This window comes from Argentina silus, assembly GCF_951799395.1.
Source record: "Argentina silus genome assembly, chromosome: 20".
In the NCBI taxonomy this organism is placed as follows: domain Eukaryota; kingdom Metazoa; phylum Chordata; class Actinopteri; order Argentiniformes; family Argentinidae; genus Argentina; species Argentina silus.
The window spans coordinates 1,572,894-1,594,540 of NC_139674.1; the positions used below are offsets into that span (position 1 = coordinate 1,572,894).

Here is a 21,647-nt window from a genome sequence, read left to right on the forward strand (position 1 = left end):
ACTTGGAACCTGAATTTCCCCTATGGATAAATAAAGTTTCTATCTATCTATCTATCACTACACCATGGTCAGAGGCCATGTTCAGAAACAGCCCCTAGCCTCTTCACCCTAGAGACTGACACTAGCCCCTACCTACCAGACATTGCTTACACGTATCCAATCCTTGTATATTGATACAATTGCTTATTGATTTAAAACTGGGCAAGGGTGTGAAGAGAGCGGGGGGAGGGGGGGGGGTGGAGGAGGAAAGAAAGATACAGACTGATACAGACTGCAAACTATTATAAACTAGCAATAGTGGCTGAATAACCAAACACACACACACACACAGTCCATCCATAACATCAAATCTGGGGTTTCGGGAGGCTAGCTGACAACACAGAGTAGGTAACACATCTGACATTTGGCTGATTCCTGGTATTCAGCCAACACAAATTGACATGGGCCTTTAGATGTCTCAGAGGAAGAGGAAGGCTTCATTCTCAGTTTGGACACACAGCCAGTTAACCTCTCCACTGGACCGGAACCAAATATCACACACGAGAGACAAGCTGCCTTCTTGGACGTTACCCTACCTGCCTGACAGCAAGATCACCTGCTGACAAGTCTGTCTATAACACACACACTGACATCTTGGCTGTGCAGTGGCTATACAGAAAGGCAATGGATATGTTGGCTACGCAGAGGGTACACAGAAAGGGAATTGCATAGTGAAGTGCACATGCTGACACATGTCTGTGTTCATACAGAGTATGTATGTACAGACACGCGCACACACACACACACACACGTCCCTACTTACAAAGACAGCGTTCTTGGCAGCACATATGATGCGTTTCCCGTCAGCTGACCAGGTACTGCATTTGACGATGACGTCCGTCTCATCACTCTGGTCCAGGAACAGGTCCTGCACACTGATGCTCTTCCACTCGTTGGCAGAGGAAACCTCCCAGAGCTGTAACACACACACACACACACACACATCACTCATAATCTCTAAACCTCCATAGTGTTTCATTTCAGTCTGTCTAAAGAACATGACTTGGTCCTGCCCACCCACCTTCAGGCTTCCGTCATTGGAGGAGGTGGAGAGATAGGCGTCGTCAGGGGAGAAGCAGCAGTGATTGACAGGCTCCAGGTGACCGAACATGGTGTGCTGGGAGGAGGGTTTATTCAGGTTCCACAACTAGTGAGAGAGAGAGAGAGAGATGACAGGGGGGAGAGGGGGTGGACAAATGGAGGGGTAATGTGTGGTAGGAGAGACATAGTAGGAGAAAGAAAGAAAGAAAGAAAGAAAGAAAGAAAGAAAGAAAGAAAGAGAGATGGAGGAGGACATTTAAGTAATTTAGCAGACGCTTTCATCCAAAGCGAGTTACGATAAGGACATTTGTCTCAGTAAGTGAGATGGATACAGAGACTGACTGAAAACTATTAGAAAAAGTGAGTGAGGGAGGAGGAACCCAGCATATACTCAATGGGGAGTCAATCCCAGTCACACACACAAACATGCGCACACGCACAGCTAAGGGAGGCCCTCACCTTTGTGTTCATGAACTTGTCATTGGAGCAAGTGGCCAGCAGGAGGCGATGGCGTGTGTTGGTGAACTGACAGTGGTTGACCTGCTCCTCGTGCTCCTCCTCAAACTGCCGAATCAGAGTCCCGCGCTCCACACTCCACACCTAGACAGAGATAGAGATACTCTAGTCTAGCAGAGATGCACCACTGTCCCCTCTACTGACAGAGACCAGAGATACTTCATGTATGGAAAAACCAAACTCTGTGGATGCATCTTCCCTGGTCCCCTTTTATCTGCAATCATAGCCTAGGTGAAAGTAATATGGAGGAAGTCTACAAAGAATGCCTGTCTGTACCTTGACTTTCCTGTCGCTGGAGCAGGTTGCTAGGAGACGGTCGTCGTGGGAGAAGGCACAGCAGAGCACCTCGTCGTCGTGGGCCTGGATCTCCAAGAGCTTCTCCCCTGAGGTGCTCTTAAACACCTGGAACACACACAAACATTACACACACACACTACACACACACACACACACACACACAAGTACTCACACATTCATCCAGATACATAAGAAAAACAACCAAGGTAAGTCTGAGAGTTTCCTGTATGTATTATTCATACTTTTCTGCATTCTGCAGAATTGAGGAGAGGGCTGTGCACTTTATGAACTTCCCATATCTCCCTCACACGTGTGCATGTGTGTGTGTTTCTTACCCGCAGTGTCTTGCTGGCACCACAGGAGGCGATCTTGGTGCCGTCGTGGGAGAAGCAGGCAGAGTAGATGGAGCCCTGGTGGGGCTGGACCACCAGACGAGACAGACTGTCCAGACTGCTTTTGTTCCTGATAAAACACACAACACCACCGCCACAGTTAGTGTGTTACAGCACATTAAAGTGACTTCAGGCTCCATATTGTATTAATGTGCAACCTCTAAAGGCTGAATTTATGTGTGTGTGTTATGTGTGTGGGTTCTCTATTACCCTTACACAGTGTGTGTTCCCAGGTGTTTAGGGGGCACCTCAATGTGTGTGTGTGCGTGCGTCCCTGCGTGTGTGCACGAATGTGACTACGCTGAGTAGTGAGAGGACATATACATTCAGCTGAAGTCGCTTGTGAGCTTGTTTTGAGCAGTCAGTTAAAGCTGAGAGTCAGTTAGGGGTAGGTTAGGTCAGGCCTGATGTAGCAGCCCTGCCAGGAGAGAGCAGGCTTGTTCTATCAGCATACACACAGTTGAAAGTAACACATAGGAAGTCAGGGACGTACACCCAGTCGAGGTAGAGTCTCCCCCTGCTGGCATGGTCCTGCGCCTGCAACAGGGCCTGGTGGTGGACTTCGGAGGTGTCGGGCTGGGACAGGGCCAGTTGCACCACATCAGGGAAGGGCCGCTGCTCCAGTTGGTGGCCGTTCAGGGACAGGAACTCCTGGAAGTGGCCCCGCACCTCGCTGTTCTGGGGGGAGCACAATCACAGACTGGAAGCTGGAGGGGAGGGCTTTGACCAGAGTTGAGGGGTACTTCCATTTCAATTCAATTTGATCAGATTGATTTGATTCAGCATGAATGATTTAGAGAGGTTGTTGATTAATTAATTGATGGAAGATTTGTTTGACTTTTAACCCTTTTAAGTGGCGACATTGTAAGACAGTGAAGGTGGTGGCACTACAGTAGATACTGACCTCTTTGTCCAGTATGGGTCCATACTCCACATAGTCATTGATAAGGTGAGCAGGGCCCATCATTTGGGCCTTAGTTCTGACCCAGTCCAGAGAGAACATGAGAGAGTATAACTCCTACACAGAGAGACAAAATGGAGAGATTAAGAAAATGACAAGGAGAAGAAAGAGAGACAGATAAGTGACAGAGTACTTGTCCGCTGTGTGGGTGTGTGTGGCAGGTTGGTTCAGTGAGAATGTGTCAGCTAGTGGTACAGATATTTGGCAGCCTTGGACATGTGCATTACCTGTACATGGCCTGCAAAAAGAAAAAAGCTAAGCAGCTTGCAAGACATTTCTGTGTCAGCTGTTATGAGAAGCTTAGCTGTGTGTGTGTGTGTGTGTGCGTTAGCTTCTATGGGAAGCTTAGCTGTGTTGCGACAACAGTGTCACTTGTTTCCATGATACTGTATCTGTGTACCTTTGTTATTTTTTGGGTACTTTGAGGTAACGCTTTACTGTGAACCCAAATCAAATATTCAAGTGTGTGTGTGTGTGTGTGTGTGTGTGTGTGTTAGTACCTGTGTTAGGTTAGCTTTGGCCATGTGGTAGGTGAGGAATCTGAACCAGTAGAGACACTCCTCATCTCCTGAGGTGGGGGGACCCTGTTTGTAGAACTGTTGGTACTGACGTACCACCTTAGTGTGCAGACTCTGGAACACACACACATTTCAACTAAAAAGCTTAATATGCAAAAATGCATAATAACCATAAGTCAATGGCCACTTTCCGACAATGGTGCTAGTGCGTGCCAAGGCTTACTAGCGGCCAGCTAGTGTTCAAAGCCCGGTGAACAAGCCTGTTTGAATTTCCACAGTTGGGCTTTCTAGTCCTGCCCCGTATGATCGCCAGTTTGTTTACATTCTGCAGTTTGTAAGGTGGAGAACTATTGAGACACTAGCAACACATCAAATTCTCCCAACAGGTTCTGGTAACTTAAACACTTTATTACTATTGCATTTGTAAAAAGCGCTATTCAAATCCATTCGATTGTGTACTTACAGCGAGCTAACTTGGATTATGCTTGCGTACCACCAAATTCGCTAGCCAACTAAAACACTTGGATGATAAGAATATCCCACCCTCGTTCTAAACAGCACCCCTAGCCCTGTTTGGCCTCATAAGGACCAGGGGGGTAGAGGAGGCTAAAATCCCGGGTTTTAAGCACAGAATAGGCCTGGAGTAAGTCCTGTTTAAGCCTGGGAGTGACTGTGGAAAAGCAACTGGCCTTGGCACGCACGGCGTAAGCCCTGCTGTGGAGAACCAGTTAATGTTTCTTTATACAGGGCCAGAAAGGTTCTCTAAAGTAAACTAAGACAGCCATGTGATGTGTTTAGCGTGGGAGACCCACCTCAATTCGAGAGCGGTTCTGCTCAGCCAGGAAGTCCAGCTGGAGGTCGTGGAGGTAGTAAAGGTACGGCCGGTGGTGACAGTCTCTGAACAGGAGGGACTTGTTGACAAACGATTGGAGAACATCCTCCACCTCCTCCGGTTCTAGATCCCACAGAACAGACAGAACCTGCAGAGGAACATCAATGTTGTTGAAACATATTGACACATTCTTTCCTTATAGATAACTGACTGATGTTGTGTCGGGTAAAAGCAATAGCCTAGTCTCTACCCACAGACAGTTTGTATCTGACCACACACCATCTGCTCCAGTTCTTTGGCCAACAGCGATCAACGGCCAGGGCTCTTCGGCTGAGTTACATCTGTTCTTCCCACCTTTACACCCATATTCTCTAGATATCTGATTGGTGCAACAACCTGTCAGTAATTAGTGGGCTTGCATCAGCAACTCCAACTTTTGATATTCCAATCACCTTTTTAGTGGGCTTTCTTCAGCAAGTCCAACTATTATACTGCAACACACTTAATAATAATTAATGCTTGCTATTGTTCTTCGATATAGCTTTTTTTGTGGGCTTGCTTCAGCAAGTCCAACTATTGTTCAACATATTATTATTATTATGTGGGCTTGCTTCAGCAGGTCTTCGACATACTTATTATTATTCCAAATCTTCCACCTACTACACCTACAACTTTTAAGCTATTCACACCAATCCAACTTTAAAACATGCAGAGAGGTCTTACTTGCTTTGCTATGACTTTTGGTTTTGATACCTATTTGACTTCTAAAATGTTACAAACTTGAAAGTGAACTTTTTAACATAGAAACCAAAAGATGCCATTTTTTAACCAGTGCCGATTTGCACATGTTACACCTTTTAAGCAATTAACATTCATCAACTCTGATAAAAAGCTTTTTGATACCCATTAAACTTGTTAAACTATTAAGCTTTTTGTAAGTCCAAAAACTCTCATCCAGTTAACATGGTGGAATGTTTACATTTATGGCATTTAGCAGACGCCTTTATCTAAAGAGACTTACAACAAATACATTTGTTTAAGTAAGTGAATCATCTATCCATCAGTCATCATAAGATAAAGTAATCAATGCTCAGATCAGGAGATTGTTATTAACAGGAGAGAAACTTGTACAGGGGAGTAGTGGGGGTGAAGAGGTCTTTAAGAGGGGCCGTTAAGATGTAGCCTGAAGAGATCAATCTACAACGGAAGATTGATGATGACTCTGCAGTCATGACAGCAGTGGGAAGCTCATTCCACCAGCGGAGCGCCAGGACAGTGAAAATCTGTGACAGAGTAGTGCGGCTGCTACATCCATTGCTTGCAAGTAGGGAGGGGTTGTTCCCTTTGCCGCCCGGTAGGCGAGCACCAGGGTCTTGAATCTGATGCGAGCTGCTACCGGGAGCCAGTGAAGGGTGCGGAGAACGGGAGTGACATGGAAGAATTTGGGGAGATTGAACACCAGATGGGCGGCAGAGTTCTGAATGAGCTGCCTGATGGTGGAGGCGGGGAGACCGGCCAAGAGTGCGTTGCAGTAGTCGAGGCGAGAGATCACAAGTGTTTGGACCAGAAGTTGTGCTGCTTCTCTGGTGAGGAATGGACATATCCTTCTGATGTTGTAGAGGAAGAATCTACAGGAGCGTGCTGTCGCTGTGATGTTCGCCACACAGGATAAGTGGTTGTCAAGGATCACCCCAAGGTTCTTGGCTGTATGGGAGGAGGTCACAGTAGAGTTCTCTACTGTGATGGAGAAGTCTTGGAGAGGGCAGGCTTTCACTGGGAGGAAGAGCAGCTCAGTCTTGTTAAGGTTGAGCATGAGGTGGTGGGCTGACATCCAAGCAGAAATGTCTGCAAGACACGCAGAGACATGTGTTGCCACCTGGGAGTCAGAAGGGGGGAAAGAGAGAAAGAGTTGAGTCATCTGCGTAGCTGTGGTAGGAGAAACCATGTGAAGAAATTACCGAGCCAAGAGATTTGGTATAGAGGGAGAACAGTAAGGGCCCTAGGACAGAGCCCTGGGGTACCCCAGTGGTGAGGGCATGTAGAGAGGACAGCGATCCTCTCCATGTCACCTGGTAAGAGCAATCGGCCAGGTAGGATGCAAACCAGGAGAGTGCAGAGCCAGAGACGCCCAATTCTGAGAGAGTGGAGAGAAGGATTGGGTGGTTTACTGTGTTGAATGCAGCGGACAGGTGCAGAAGAATGAGAACAGAGCAGAGGGAGGAAGCTCGAGCAGAGTGGAGGGCCTCCGTGACAGCAAGGACAGCAGTCTCAGTAGAGTGCCCAGCCTTAAACCCGGATTGGTGAGGGTCAAGGAGGTTGTTCTGAAGGAGGTAGTTAGACAGTTGGTTCGAGACAGCACGTTCAATGGTTTTAGATAAGAAGGAGAGAAAGGATACCGGTCTGTAGTTATGGACAGCGGACGGGTCAAGAGTTGGTTTCATGAGAAGAGGCTTGACTCTGGCTGTCTTGAAGGCAGCTGGGACAGATCCTGTGGATAGAGAGGAATTGATTAAGATGGTAAGGAACGGAAGGAGGTCTTTGGAGATGGATTGGAGAAAGGGGGAGGGGATAGGATCGAGGGGGCAGGTGGTTGCCCGCTTGGATGTGACCAGTTTTAGAACATCATCAGGGGAGAGAGGGGAAAAATCTGATAAACCAGAGACCGGGTGTAGCACAGTGGGTTTGGGAGGAAAGGTAGCAGTGTTGCTGAGAGGTAGAAGGAAAGAGCTGCTAATGTCATCAACCTTCTTTTCAAAGTAGGTGACAAAGTCATCCGCAGACAGGGAGGAGGGGGAGGAGGTGGGTTGAGGAGTGAGGAAAATGTGGAGAACAGTTTCCTTGGGTCAGAGGCAGAAGATTGAATTCTGGAATGTTAGTAAGAAGCTTTTGCAGCTGATGCAGATGAGGTGTAGTTGAGGAGGAGAGAAAGATAAGGGTCTAGGTCATCACAGAGGCCAGTTTTTCTCCATTTCCTCTCAGCTGCCCAGAGCCTTATTCTACAAGCTTGCAGGGTTTCAGACAGCCAGGGAGCACGTGGAGAGGATCGTGCCGGCCTTGAGGTCTGTGGACAGAGAGTCGAAGGATGAGGAAAGAGAGGACAGGAGGGTGGAGGAGGTTGCATCAGTGGATAGAAGGGAGAAGGATTCAACAGAGGGTAGGGCGGATAAGACAGAGGAAGAGAGAGCGGTGAGTGAGAGGGTGCGCAGGTTGCGACAAGAGGATACAGTGTGGGTAGAGACTGACTAGGAGGGGGAGGATTTGAGAGGAAGGGAGAAGGATACAAAATGATGATCAGAAACCGGAAGAGGGGTAACAGTAAGGTTGGAGGTATGGGAGGATCTGGTGAAGACAAGGTCGAGCTGATTGCCCACCGTATGAGTCGGAGGAGAGTGGGACAGGGTAAGGCCGAAGGAGGAGAGAAGGTCAGGTGCTCCAGACGAGTAAATGTTGAAGTCACCCAGTAGTGAGAGCGGTGTGCCTTCCTCAGGGAAGAAGCTGAGAAGGACATCCATCTCATCTAAGAAGTGGCCAAGCTGACCTGGTGGACGATAGATAACAGCAATGTGAAGTTTGACAGGGGAAGTGACAGAAACAGCATGGAATTCGAAGGTGGATATGGACAGGTGTGACAAGGGAAGGACATTATGTGACTACATAGAGATGAGGAGTCCTGTTCCTCCTCCTCGACCAGAGAGTCTAGGGGAATGAGAAAAGGAGTAGGCATCAGAGAGGGCTGCCGGAGTAGCTGTGTTATCCGGTGTAATCCATGTCTCTGTGAGAGCAAGGAAGTGGAGGGACATGAAGCAGGAATAGGCTGAGATAGCCAAAGTCCTCCCGTGACAGTGAGGTCGTAGTCAGTTGAGCATGGTGGGTAGATTAGATTGGAAGGGTTGCAAGTGGGGGTGTAGCGTCGATGTGTCCTCCTGATGGATGAAATAACAGGAATGGGGAGGAAGCACATTGTGATATTTGCCGGTATAGAGATAGAGGGTTTGTGGGCAATACAAGATGTAGGTAGCACTCAGTACACTCAGAGTAGTGAAAAAACGAAGTCGTAGTTTGGCCTTCCTCTCAGGCCTTTCTCAATGGAGTCCACAGATTGACTCCTTCGTCTTTATGTCAAGCGTCTTTGTGTCAGGAGGCTGTTGCAGAGGCTGTCGCTCTGTGATCGTCACGATATAAATGCAGATTCTGTGATTGCTGATGACTAGCAGGGTAGCAGCCCCTCCCACCTGACAATCAGTTAACGACCAGACAGGTTTCACCACTTACTCAATCCCAAATGTATTAATCCTGGTCCAAGGTGAGCAGGAGTTAAATACCTTGCAGGATAGTGTTAGGCCCTCCCACTGGAGATTGACAGCACTTCACAGCAATTGACTTCAAACAGCTGGCTTCCAATAAAAACTAGGTTCCTGAGCTTAAGGCAGGGTAGCCACAGCAAAATACACAAGCTACCAACAGCACACTGACTTTAAACAAGATTAAACTTCACAGCAGTTGACCTCAAACAGCTGGCTTCCAATAGAAACTAAGTTCCTGAGCTTAAGGCAGGATAGCCACAGCAAAATACACAAGCTACCAACAGCACACTGACTTTAAACAAGATTAAACTTCACAGCAGTTGACCTCAAACAGCTGGCTTCCAATAGAAACTAGGTTCCTTAGCTTAGGGCAGGATAGCCACAGCATAATATACAAGCTACCAACAGCACACTGACTTTAAACAAGATTAAACTAACTTACTTAGACTGGAGAACAGGCTTCACCATTCACTCAATCCCAAAAGTATTACATGGTGGAATGTTGATATACGCCAACATTCTGTGAGCTCCTTTTTACTGCAACTGCCAACTATTTTTAAATAAAAACAACAGAAGCCCTGCAGAATGCATTCTTAGAATGATTACACAACAATGCACTCTCTTTGTTACCAGTTCTACCCCACTGAAACCACTCTCAACCACTCAACCCTCTACCCACTCCACTGAACTACACCAGAGTGATCCTATCTATTTATCTATGACCTTCTAACATACCATCTACCTAACCTTCTATCTTTATTTAACCTTTCAACTACCTAGAATCATCCTTTCTTCACTGCTTCACTCAGTATAACCCACACTGATTAAGATCTTAATTGTTTTGATCTTTCTATTCTCCTCTCTCATCTATCCAATCTCTCCATCTCTCCATTCATCCATCCCAATGAAAATGCGTGAATGGCTTGTGTTTGAGCTAAAACAGGACCTTATGTTATGGTCTGTCATCTTTACACCCAAGATAAAGCACAGAATAACCTGTTTGTACTGGGGACAAAAAACCTCAAACTTTGAAAGTCTTCAAAGTCTCACATCCAATGCAGTGCAAAATCACGAACACAGCTCCCCAAGAGGAGAGTCTTGCCATGACGGCAATAACGTCAATGAAGTCACAGCAGTTCGAGAGAATGAAGATGCTCTTTAGAAATGTCCATGCCTTACGCAAGAAAGGAAGACCGTCTTCAAACTGTGTGTGGATGTGTGAGTAAGTAATCAAACATTTATTTATGACAGTTTATAAAACATTGTTTCATGGTGTTAAAATGTGCTGGGCTAGCTTGTTAACAGTCATTGACAGTGGCCTGCTTGGCAGTTAATAGTTTTACTTAAAATGGTCATTCTTGTCTTTAGGGTGGATGAACAGAAAGGTGTAGCTGTAGGGAACACCTATAGAAACCTCCATCAGTGTACTTATGCACTATATTGCGGAGGTGGAAAGGAAAAGGTTGGCACAGAAGATATCCTACACTAAATACCTGGCACTCGTCAGATGGGTCCACAGACAGTGCAGTAATGGAGGAAGAGATGCTGTATGTGAGAGTATTGAAAAATTGGCTTGACACATGCTTCTGGTTAGTCAGGTGTTTTCCGTCACATCATTTGTGCAGGCATAAGAGAGACGTCAATGTCTAGTATTGATTCTAGGCTTTGCATTTGTCTTCTATTGGTGGCTGTCAACATGAGGACCAAAGAGATGTCAATGAATGTCAAGAAAGCCATTATGAGGCTGAAATATCAGAAAAATCAACAGTTTATAACATTAAAAAAGTGAAAGAAAGAGTCAGAAAGAAAGCACTGGTGAGCTCAGCAATTGCAAAGGGGCTGGTAGGCCAAGGAAGACTTCCAGTGGAGGACTATGGTTTGGGCATGTATAGCTGCCACAAGAACTGGCTACCTTGTATCAATTGATCATGTTACTGCTGACAGCAACACCAGAAAGGATTCTGAAGTGTACAGACACATCTTGTCTGCTTGAGTACAAGCAAATGCCTCCAAATCCATTGGATGCCGTTTCATCATACAGTAAGACAATGGCCCGAAACATACTGCCATAGCAACTAGGGAGTTTTTAACTGAAAAGGGTGTGTTAGCCTAGCCTTGCCACCTAGCCTTGCCCTATCTCAACCAGCCTGACCTTTGCCGGTATTTTGACGTCCTTCTCCAGCACCGTGAGGTCTGTGTAGAGCTTCCTGTGATCGTCGGGCAGGACCTCAATGCTGGCAGCCATGGCCTGGTCCAGGGCGTCGTAGTCATAGGATGAGGACTTGCGGATGCGCTTGAACTGCTTCTGCTGCAGCTGGCGCAGGTAGTAGGACCAGCGGTCGGGGTACTCCCTGAGCAAAGCCCCAATCAGGGACACCACCAGGGGGGAGCCTGGAGAGGAGTGAAGGGGATGGTTTAAGAAAGGTTGGTTGGTTGAGCTTATTATCTCGTTTGGAGTAGGGCAAACACACATCCTCAGTTTTCTTTTTTTCGGGGAAGCTTTGTCCCTGTCTAGAGCTAACCCTAGAACCGTTCCAAGTTTTTCTCTCAAAATTGGAAAAGGAAATTCTTGAGTTTAATCATGGCACCATTTTTTATCATTAAACACAGTCGTTCAGATTTATGTTTCTGAGAAAATTCCCAGCAGTAGAGGTGTGTGTGTGTGTGTGTGTATACCTTTACACTCTCTGACGATGTTGCGGGCCTGCTCCGGCAGTCTCTGGGGTTTGTTATTCACATATAGGGCCAGGATCTCCAGAGCTTTATCCTCATCCAGACCACTCTCCACTGAAACCTCTGACTTAGAACCTGGGCAGGGGCAACACACACACCCATGAGTATAACACACAGACACACACACACACACACACACAGAATAACACTGCAAAAGAGCTTAAATGGTGCATTCATACATACCGCTCACAGAGTCCGCAAGGCTTCTGTCTCTAGTTGTGAATAGCACCCGACACTGAATATCAAAGGCCTTCAGGACCATGCTGTCCCATATGTCATCCAGTATCAGCAGAGACCTGAAAACACACACACACACACACCATCAGAGAAGTGACAACGGTCAATAACAGCCTCTACTAGTCATTTGAGATGAGACACTCACTGAGTACTTTATTAGGAACGCTTGTACACCTTCTCATGGTGGAGGTGGTGTAATGGTGTGGGGAATGTTTTCTTGGCACACTTTGGGCCCGTTAATACCGATCAATCACTGCTTGAATACCACAGCCGACTATAGAGTATTGTTGCTGACCATGTGCAATGTTCTTCAGTGGCCTTCCCAGTCACCAGATCTGAGTCCAGTAGAACACATTTGGCATGTGGTAGAATGGGAGATTCATAGCTTGAAAGTGCACCTGAAAGATCTGCAGGAATTGTGTGATGCAATCATGTCATCACAGACCATTAAATCTCAAAGGAATGTTTCCAACATCTTGTGGAATCAATGCTTTTGAGAGCAAAAGGGAGGCCCTACCCAGTATTAGTATAGTGTTCCTTATAAAGTGCTCAGTGAGTGTATACTACTGTAAGTATTGACAACATCTTTGGTAGCCATGCCAAAACGTACATTATAATTTAATCTAGAGTAAGTAGCACAGTTTGATGTCTCCTCTGACACACAGCTGTGACTGTGGGCGCCCATCCCATATCTAAATCCAAACATGCTTTATTGACATGACTGTTAAAGGTAAGACAATGTGCATTTCAACCCATTTCTACCACTCGCAGTCATAATTAGGGCTGTCAGTCGATTAAAAAATGTGTTGATTAATCTAATGTGGAAATATATATATTTTTTAGCCTTAATTTTCAACTTGCAATTTAGGTGGTCACAAATTGTCCAAACATTCCTAGACAAGAAACCCAAAGTGGTGCCTAAACAATGAGGAGTAAGAGGGTAATTTACAAGATGAAAATAAAATGATAGCATCCAAATCCGAGGTACAAATTGACATTCCCATTCCCATAGATGAAGGCAAAAGGGCTTGCCCAAAACCCAGCTCCCTTGGTACAACACTTTTACTTGGCTCAGTGCCACTCACTGTAGCTTTAACTTCTTGTCCTTGGTCTAATATTGAAATCACATTTTGTTTTGTTTTAAATAAATTGTCAACTAAAGCATTAGTTGATGAATCTATTAATCTGAAAAAAAAGTCTTAAAGAAAGAAATAACATGTTATGATATACAGTGCTCTGAGTAAGTAATGCGACAGTGAAGCATTTGTTCTTCTTTTGGCTCTACACTCCAAAAAGTTTGGATTTGAAATCAAACAATTACTCTGATGATAAAGTAGAGATTCTCAGCTTTTATTTGATGGTATTTCTGTACATATTGGGTTTTTTTACCATTCAGAAATTATAACACTTTATGCATAGTGCCACTTTATGCATAGTCCCACTTTATGCGTAATAACACTTTATGCATAGTCTTTTTCAAGGTACTCAAAAGTCATGCGACAGATTTATCAAATGTCCAAATTAAGCACTCATGTTTAGAATTTGGGCGACAATTCTTTGCATGCAATAACTGCCTGAAGCCTGCGACCCATTGACCCCACCAGAAGCTGGGTATGTTCTCTGGTAATGCTCTGCCAGGCCTGTACTAGTGCCTTAAGTCTCCTCTTCAGAAAATGAAACGCAAGTTCAATAGGATTTAAATATTTAAATATTTACTTCACCAGTCAACAACTTTCCACTTTTTGGGCCTGAAAACCTCCCTAGTTGCTATGGCAGTATGTTCTGGGTCATTGTCTTTAAAATGATTGATTACTATATGGTTATACGGTTGGAGAGTGTGTTGATGTGATAGGGCCTAAAAGCAATACTTGCTGAGGGACAGAGAAAATGTCCTAGTCTTAGGGTTGCGAAATCTGATGTTATTGCAATACCCTCTTCCTCTTTTTTATTTTTATATTCTCTGAAAAAATACTTTGCAGGCCTGCTCTGCAGAACATAGACACACACAATGGAAACTTAGACACAATGTTCAGACATAGACAGACAATGTCCAGACATAGACACAATGATTCAGACATAGACGTAATACACAAGACAGGGAGGTACCTTAGCCAGGGTATAAAACCTGGTTTTTGGGGCATTTCGTTGGGCGCACCCCGCTGCAGAGCGTAATACTTGAGGCATTGGAGCAGGATTGAGTGTGTTGGAGACCAAGCCCGGAGCTCATACTCTGATCATATTCTGACTTACGGATTGCCACCGCTGAACAACTTTTGGAGACGAGTTTTCTTGATAAGTATTTGGAATTCAGTTTAGGGACTAGACCACAAATTGAGAACTCCACAGCTTCTCTTTCAGCACGGGGCTTAACCCTTAGCTGTTGGGGCTGTGGCTTTAGGTAATACCAAGGAACTATTATCACAGGTTTTCACTCTGAGGAGCTATTATCATAGGTTTTCACTCTGAGGAGCATTTATCATAGGTTTTCACACGAAGGAACAATTATTACAGTTTTGTTGTTTTCTAAGTATTATTGTTTTAAGAGGAACCCCTTGGATATAGTATTGTTACAGGAGTTCTCATCAGTTTCACAGATAATATTGGACACAGGATTTCAGAATCATTTGGATTTCAGGATCAATCGGAGTTCCGGATCATTGGGAGTTCAGGATCGTCTAGAATTCAGGATTCTTCAATCAATACCAAAAGAAAATAATTTTAGTAGTTTTTCTGGATTTTGCCTGTCAGAGGCAAGGCTGAAGCCCTGCGGGGAATCAGAGCCTCTTGGCTGGGTAGAGGAAACTCGAGCTTACTACAAACACGGCAGATAGAGGAAGCGGGTCTAACTCGACGGGGTTTGGAATCGAAGCCTCTCTAATCTTCACTGACCAGTAGTAAGACAGGCTGATAGGTTTTTATTATTTTCAATTTATATCATTTTTCTATTATCATGTTAACAATTAATCAAGCTGTCTGTAACCCCATTTATTGATATTTTAGCTATGCTGTAATGCTTTGAATGATTAATTAAACATCATATCCTGCATTTAAAGCAACAGTGTCAAGAAATTTAATGGTTTATTATTATTTTATTCTAAATTGTAGAACTTAGTACAAGTCACATTACTCTTCCTGGTAATGTAAAAAGTTATAGGCTACTGTGCATATGATATCATAGGATCTGAACGGTTATATCTGGCCCCTTATTTTTACCTCCATTGGGTATATTGTCCATACCGATAGATCTTTTATCCGCAACCACACCAACTGGCACTCATTAAGGTTAGAGCAGCCGTTAACCATAGAGGTCATTTGCTTCGATGCACGGTTTTATAGGGGTGACTTGGAAGTGAGTGAAGGAAGATTTGGGGGAACTATGGGATTTTTAGGCTGTTAACAGCGGAGTGAATCTAACCACCACCAACCTACACCGGACCCCTATGGTCCAAACCTGTTACTAGAGGGTTGGTACCGGAGCCCTGTACTGGGCTATGAGTTCTGGTTGTGAATTTTATATTTTAAACTGGAACTCAACTTTTGCCGGGAGACAGATGAAGTGCCGTTCAATGAGTTTGGAGGCATTTGCTTGTACTTGGGCTGACAAGATGTTCCTGTACACTTCAGAATTAATTCTGCTGCTGCTGTCAATTCCAGTGGAAGCCATATATGCACAAACACCCGTTGTATCATCATTAGATGGTATGCTGTGGATATTGGGCAGTTCCATTTTTTCTCCACACTTTACTCTTGCCATCACTTCCCAACTGGTACATGTTAATCTTTTTCTCATCTGCCACAAGACCTTTTTCCAAACCTCTGCAGGCTCTTTTAGGTACTTTTTAGCCAACTGTAACCTTGCCATCCTGTTTGTGTGGCTAACTAGTGGTTTGCACCTTGCATTGAAGCCTCTGGGGGTTTTCTTTATCATGGTGAGCATTCTTCATCCACTGTAGAAGTCTTCCTTGGCCTACCAGGGCGTTTGTGAGTGCTTTCTTGCCTTTTAATGAAGTTCCAAACTGATTTGTTCTGGTATTTCAGCCTCATAATGACTTCCCTGACTTTCATTGATGTCTCTTTGGTCCGATTGTTGATATACACCAATAGCAGACTCCAAAGGCAAATAATGTAAAGCCATCAAGACATTGACAGCTCTCTTATGACTGCACAAATGATGTGGCGGAACACATCTAACAAACCAGAAACACCTGCCAAGCCAAGTGTCCCATACATTTTGGGTACCGTGAAATAGGGGGACTATGTATAAAAAAGTGTTGTAATGTATACACACATACCATCAAACAAAAGCAGAGAATGTCTACTTTAACTTAATTGTTTGATTTAAAATCTAAACATTGGAGTGTAGAGCCAAAAGAAGAAAAAATGCATCACTGTCCCATTACTTACACAGGGCACTGTATATTGTAGACATGTGGGTCCCAACCATTTTCACCCAGAGCCATTTCACACCTAAAAAATGTGCACACCATTGCACACCATTTGAAGAAAGAACTTACAGTGAACTTACAGTGCCCTTCATAAGTATTAGAAAGAGGAAGCATATTGCCTTCTTTTTGCTCTATCGTCCAACAGTTTGGATTTGAAATCAAACAATTACTATGGAGTCAAAGTAGAGATTCTCAGCTTTAAATCAATGTTTTTTTCAGATTGGTTTCACGATGTAAATTCTTTTTGGCAATGTCATGGAATGATTAATAGTTATTTGTTGGAAATCAGCCCCAAATCTACTAAGGTCTCATGCCCCCCCTGAAATCTTTGGAGCCCCCCCGGGGTTCCCGCCCCCTTAAGTTGGGAACCACTGTTGTTGGGCATCATACAGCCTATAATGAGTAACTGATTTTACTACTACATGTACTGTGTGGCTCAGTTGGAGCATGTTGCTAGCAACACTTAGTTTGGGAGTTCACTGTACTGTCAGACACTTTGAGTAAAAGCATTTGCTAAATGGCATACATATGACACATTATGTCAGACAATGTGAGTTCTGTCAGTCTGGGTGGTTGGGCAGACTACTCACCGGGGGTACCGGCGGAGCATCAGGAAGCGCAAGCGCTCCTTGGCCTCCTCCAGGGAGCTGGGGGGCCGGTGGAGGGCCTGGGACTGGGGCTCCTGGCTCTGCTCCAGACGGAAACACAGAGACTGGATCTTCACCAGCAGGTCTGGCCTCTCCAGCTGCCCTATGGACAGCCAGTGGACCCCACCGGGAAAACACTCTGAGGGAGACAGAAGGAGAGAAACCACATAGTCAAAGTGTGTGTGTGTGTGTGTGTGTGTGTGTGTGTGATAGAACAGAGAGAGCACCGTGTGAGACAAAGAGAGCAGACAGACAGAGAGATTGCCAACAATGTCTTTGAGAGTGCAACATACGTAGGCTAACATTAGACAAATCAGAGAACCATGACGAACAGCTGCGGTAAGTGGGTCATGATGGGCAGTGAATTACAATATAGTGGGGGAAGGTGTGGAGTGTAGGAAGATACAGGTTGTTATCATTAAGCGTCACAATAGGTTCTGCCAAATCCATGCACTTTATTGGTGGTGTTATCTATGGTGGTGACAGACACAAAACCTTGTAAATCACACCCATCGAAAACAGAGGGAGAGTAGCAAGACTAGATGTTTACAAAAAGACCACTGGAAAATGACAGAAACTTAATTTTTAATATTTGGGTAATGCTAATTCCATCTGGTGAAGCCAACATTCAAACCAAAACACTGGAAATGACAATTTAATTTTCACCTGTGATTATGACATCATATTGTATGTATACATGGTCCTCATGTATTTCTCCAGTGAGTTACCTGTGATAAGGGCGTGGTCTCTGACAGCCTCCGCGGCCAGCACTGACTTGCCGGAGCCGGCCATGCCGAACACGGTGACCCAGCCAGACTCCAACTGGAGGCGGTACAGCTTCTCCCTGACCCGGTTCACCAGGGTCGGCCTGCTCACAAACACCACAGGCCTCTGGGGCACGCCGCCCTCACTCAGCACTGTCTGGACTGGTACACACACAAGGACAGGAAGGAAGAACAATAAGAATAAGAGTGAGAGACATACACAGAAATACAGGGATGGACTGACAGAGGAACAGATACACCAAAGCGCACGCAGACAGACAGACAGACAGACAGACAGACAGACAGACAGACAGACAGACACACACCAGGGTTCTCCCCAGGATTTGTTTAACAGCGTAGCTCTGGATTGCATTATCAAAACCCAACTCACGTTTATTAATGTCAAAATAAGCCAGAAATACAGCTAAAAAACTGAATTCATTGAGGAACATCATAACACTTTCGTTTTTAACAATGATGTCATTGGCGATCGAAGATACAGTAGTTACTCTATCATTACTAAATATATTGTTTAATTTTCCTTGAAATGTTTACATCGTGGTGCCGGCAAGTTCACAGCGTGGCGCAGCGCCACTCTTACATTCTCTGCACACACACACACACACACACACACACACACACACACACACACACACACACACAGCGAAACAAATCAGCACACACAGTCAGCAGACAGACTAGAACTGGCCCTCCCCTCTGGCACATCTCACACCCTAAGTGCAGTATTGACAGATGCCATATAACAAAGCTCACAGCAACACATACTCTAAAAAATACCCCACAACAGTGATGATCAACAACTAACCGGCACCAGAGGCTGGCATCCTCTCCTCCTCTCCTCTATTTTCCTTAACCCAGGGGGAGTAGGAAATAACACTACTGCCTAGTGTAACCGAGTTGAGATGATCAAATTCACTCCTCACTCAATTGCTCTCTTTTCAATAGCGTGGTTGGTTAACAGCGGGTATTTGAGGAGATGGTTGCGTATGTTGGCAAGTCCGAGGTCACAAGACTCGGTCAGAGCGACTTGAATTCTGTTGAATTCTGGGCTACTGTTTGCAACAACTTGACGTCTGTTTCACTAGCCTACTCACCGTAGGGCGTTCCCCCGTCTGAGAAGCTCTTTTGGGCCTCAGGGGAGATGAGGGGCAGGTGGTTGTGGAGCAGGTTGGCCAAGTCCCCGTAGCTCTCCCGCACCAGGGCATTGTAGAAGGAGATGTAAGCCCGGTTGTCCTTCCTCAGGAGCAGCTCCAGCAGGGCCACCGCCTGGTCCCTCCTAGTAGGCTGGAGAGAGGATGAGGGAGGGGATAGAGAGAGAGGAGGGAGGGATGGGTGGGAGGGATAGAGAGAGAGAGAGGGAGGGGATGGAGAGAGATGGAGAGGAGGGGAGGGACGGGGGAGGAGAGGAGGGACGGGTGGTGGAGACAGAGAGAAAGAGAGGGGAGAGAGAGAGAGGGAGAAAGAAGGACAGAGACAAATTAGTGAAGAAGAGTTATAGGCTTTATTTCTCTTCTTTGGTGACACACAGTACACACAGATAATCAATATAAAATGATTCAGACCTGATGCCCAACTAAACTATCCACTACATTGCTTTCATCAATCAAGTCATGTCAGTGAAGGATCAGTGATTTCTTCTCAAGGACGGTAAGAAGGAAGGATGAATTTTGGCAGTATTCAAACAGGCCTAGAATTGGGTGACATCCACCTCCTTTACTCCTCCCTCCACAGAGACCCACCTTGCTCCTGATCCTCTCCTCATCGTCCACTGTTATCACGCCATCACTGATCATGTGATCCATCAGGTAGGAGGCCTTGATGTCCTGCTCCAAGGTGGAGCGCGAGCGAAGCAGACAGCTCCGCGCCCCTTCCTCCATCGTCCTGGGGACGGGCTGGACCAGAGGCGGAGTAGAACGGTTAAGGGTTCTATTGTAATGGAGCTGGGCGACAAAATTCCTGACTATAGCTCTAGACAGGAGATATGCTTGTTCTAAGTTTGGAATTTCAGTTGTTACTATACTATAGCACCTCCTTGGGCCAATCAGTGCAATGTTGTAAATGCAAGATCTCTATGGCAAGACGCATCATTCACCCAAGTTTTGTCAAAATTGTCCCAGTGGTGTCTGAGATATGGCTTGTGACATACCAACGGATGGAGACAAATCAACAGTCCCCTCCCCAACAACAAGCTAACATAACCAAAGTGGTCCTGTGTGGCTCAGTTGGTTGAGCATGGTGTTATTGTAATAATGCTAAAATTGGGGCACAGTCGCTGTGGATAAAAGCCACTTACAATTGTGACTATCGTCTCAATCTGTCAATGTGTACCATGAATCCAAAACAACCAATTATCAACAACATTTGAGCCCATTAGTCCAAACTTAACAAACATATGCAACTTCAGGAAGTTAGCTCTATGTTCATCAGTTAACACAATTGATCAATCTTGACACAATAACACAAATAAGGTTTCTATTGTTCTCTAATGCTGCTGCCACATATATCTGTAAGCTAGCTAAGGTTTCTAGCTACATGACTAGCTGCTGATTTGACAGCTGATATATCACACGAAGGGATGACAGTGACAGTCGAAAATGTGTCTGGGTCTGTAGGCATACCATTTCATATTGCCGTAAAGTTTATAAACCTTACCTTCACAAAATCCACGTATCTTTACCAGCTATCATGAAACAACAACAGTTGAGCTGCTGTGCTCAACCCACTTGAATGACAAGACTTGTCTCAACTTGTAAAAACCAAGTAAATACGCACGACAATCTATTTACTCCTGAGCCAGCACGACAGCAATAAACAGCACTCGGTAGTGTGAACACAATTCCAATCAAATGAGTGTTTATGCCTGTTTATGCCTATAATTCAGAATATACCCCACCTAGTTTTGAAATGAGAGGTCTTCCGGACTGACAACAAAAACAACTTCCCCGATCTGAAATTTGGCCAATGCAGTCGCGCCGTGACGTCACGTGACAAGGTGCGTTGTCACCGGGCAGATAGAAGCATGTGGAGTCTTTCAAGAGAAGAATCATGGGCCTTTTTATTTAATCAATATATTCACATTTAAAGAACATACAATAACCATAAACAAACCAAGGCAGAGTTTAATGTTTTTATGTCATATCTTTATTCTGGGGACAACATAAAAGGTGTAATATAGTGTATCGATATAGTGTATAGTGTATCTTACCTAAAACAAGGTAATAAATAAAACAAATGTACAGATGTTTACTTTAGAAAATGATGTAACATTCAGTAGCTACTATTTGAACAACAGAACATGATTCAAGATCAGACTTGACATGAAGAAATGTACTACACTATATAAATCCCAAACACAGGTAACAAAGAATCCACAAATGGCAAAAGCCGTGTTGAAAATTAAATAAAATCTTTGCAACATCCGGAATAAATGCATTATAAATTAGTTGCTATGGTGGATTAACTCGTTTGAATATCAACAAAACTAAAACTAAAATGTTTAGTACAAAGTATAAGTCAAATTTAATAATACAAATCTAAGTCTTGAAAAGCATAATTATACAATTATATGTATAATGTATATATTATTTGTATATGTAACCGGGAGGTAGGAAGTATAATTCGCGAGGGGGTGCTGCCTAAAATGTCGCGAGGGGGGCCCTTACTACCCAGAGAAAATGTTGCACCAGTTAAACAAGTAATTCTGTGAGGATAACGGATCTCAGGTAAATGACACTAGTCCTACAGCTGATTTACTAGTGCTGAAGTCCGTAAAAATTGTCTGTCCTTGGATGCAACACTCACTACCATGCGCAATGCCAAGCGTCGGCTGGAGTGGTGTAAAGCACAACGCCATTGGACTCTGGAGCAGTTGAAACGCGTTCTCTGGAGTGATGAATCACG

At 44.8% G+C, this 21,647-nt stretch overlaps 1 protein-coding gene across 4 annotated transcripts in view; it reads right to left on the minus strand.

Annotated features, from left to right (window-relative positions):
- apaf1 (apoptotic peptidase activating factor 1) overlaps nucleotides 1-20,665 on the minus strand; it is a 78,508-nt gene extending 57,843 nt beyond the window's left edge. For 2 of the 4 annotated variants that reach the window (XM_083692429.1, XM_083692426.1), the window contains exons 1-17: nucleotides 20,400-20,593; nucleotides 19,487-19,639; nucleotides 18,842-19,031; nucleotides 17,691-17,888; nucleotides 16,906-17,101; nucleotides 11,817-11,929; nucleotides 11,577-11,708; nucleotides 11,053-11,291; nucleotides 4,577-4,744; nucleotides 3,747-3,878; nucleotides 3,190-3,303; nucleotides 2,779-2,963; nucleotides 2,229-2,355; nucleotides 1,873-1,998; nucleotides 1,540-1,680; nucleotides 1,061-1,186; nucleotides 803-955 (exon numbers count right to left, since the gene is read on the minus strand). In XM_083692429.1, the coding sequence (XP_083548555.1) occupies nucleotides 803-955; nucleotides 1,061-1,186; nucleotides 1,540-1,680; nucleotides 1,873-1,998; nucleotides 2,229-2,355; nucleotides 2,779-2,963; nucleotides 3,190-3,303; nucleotides 3,747-3,878; nucleotides 4,577-4,744; nucleotides 11,053-11,291; nucleotides 11,577-11,708; nucleotides 11,817-11,929; nucleotides 16,906-17,101; nucleotides 17,691-17,888; nucleotides 18,842-19,031; nucleotides 19,487-19,624 (2,478 nt within the window). In that variant the 5' untranslated portion in view covers nucleotides 19,625-19,639; nucleotides 20,400-20,593. Of the gene's footprint in view, nucleotides 1-802; nucleotides 956-1,060; nucleotides 1,187-1,539; nucleotides 1,681-1,872; nucleotides 1,999-2,228; nucleotides 2,356-2,778; nucleotides 2,964-3,189; nucleotides 3,304-3,746; nucleotides 3,879-4,576; nucleotides 4,745-11,052; nucleotides 11,292-11,576; nucleotides 11,709-11,816; nucleotides 11,930-16,905; nucleotides 17,102-17,690; nucleotides 17,889-18,841; nucleotides 19,032-19,486; nucleotides 19,688-20,399; nucleotides 20,594-20,640 lie in introns of those variants that run through there. The other 2 variants (XM_083692428.1, XM_083692427.1) reach the window with 2 other exon arrangements.
- Between the last annotated feature and the right edge of the window lie 982 nt (nucleotides 20,666-21,647).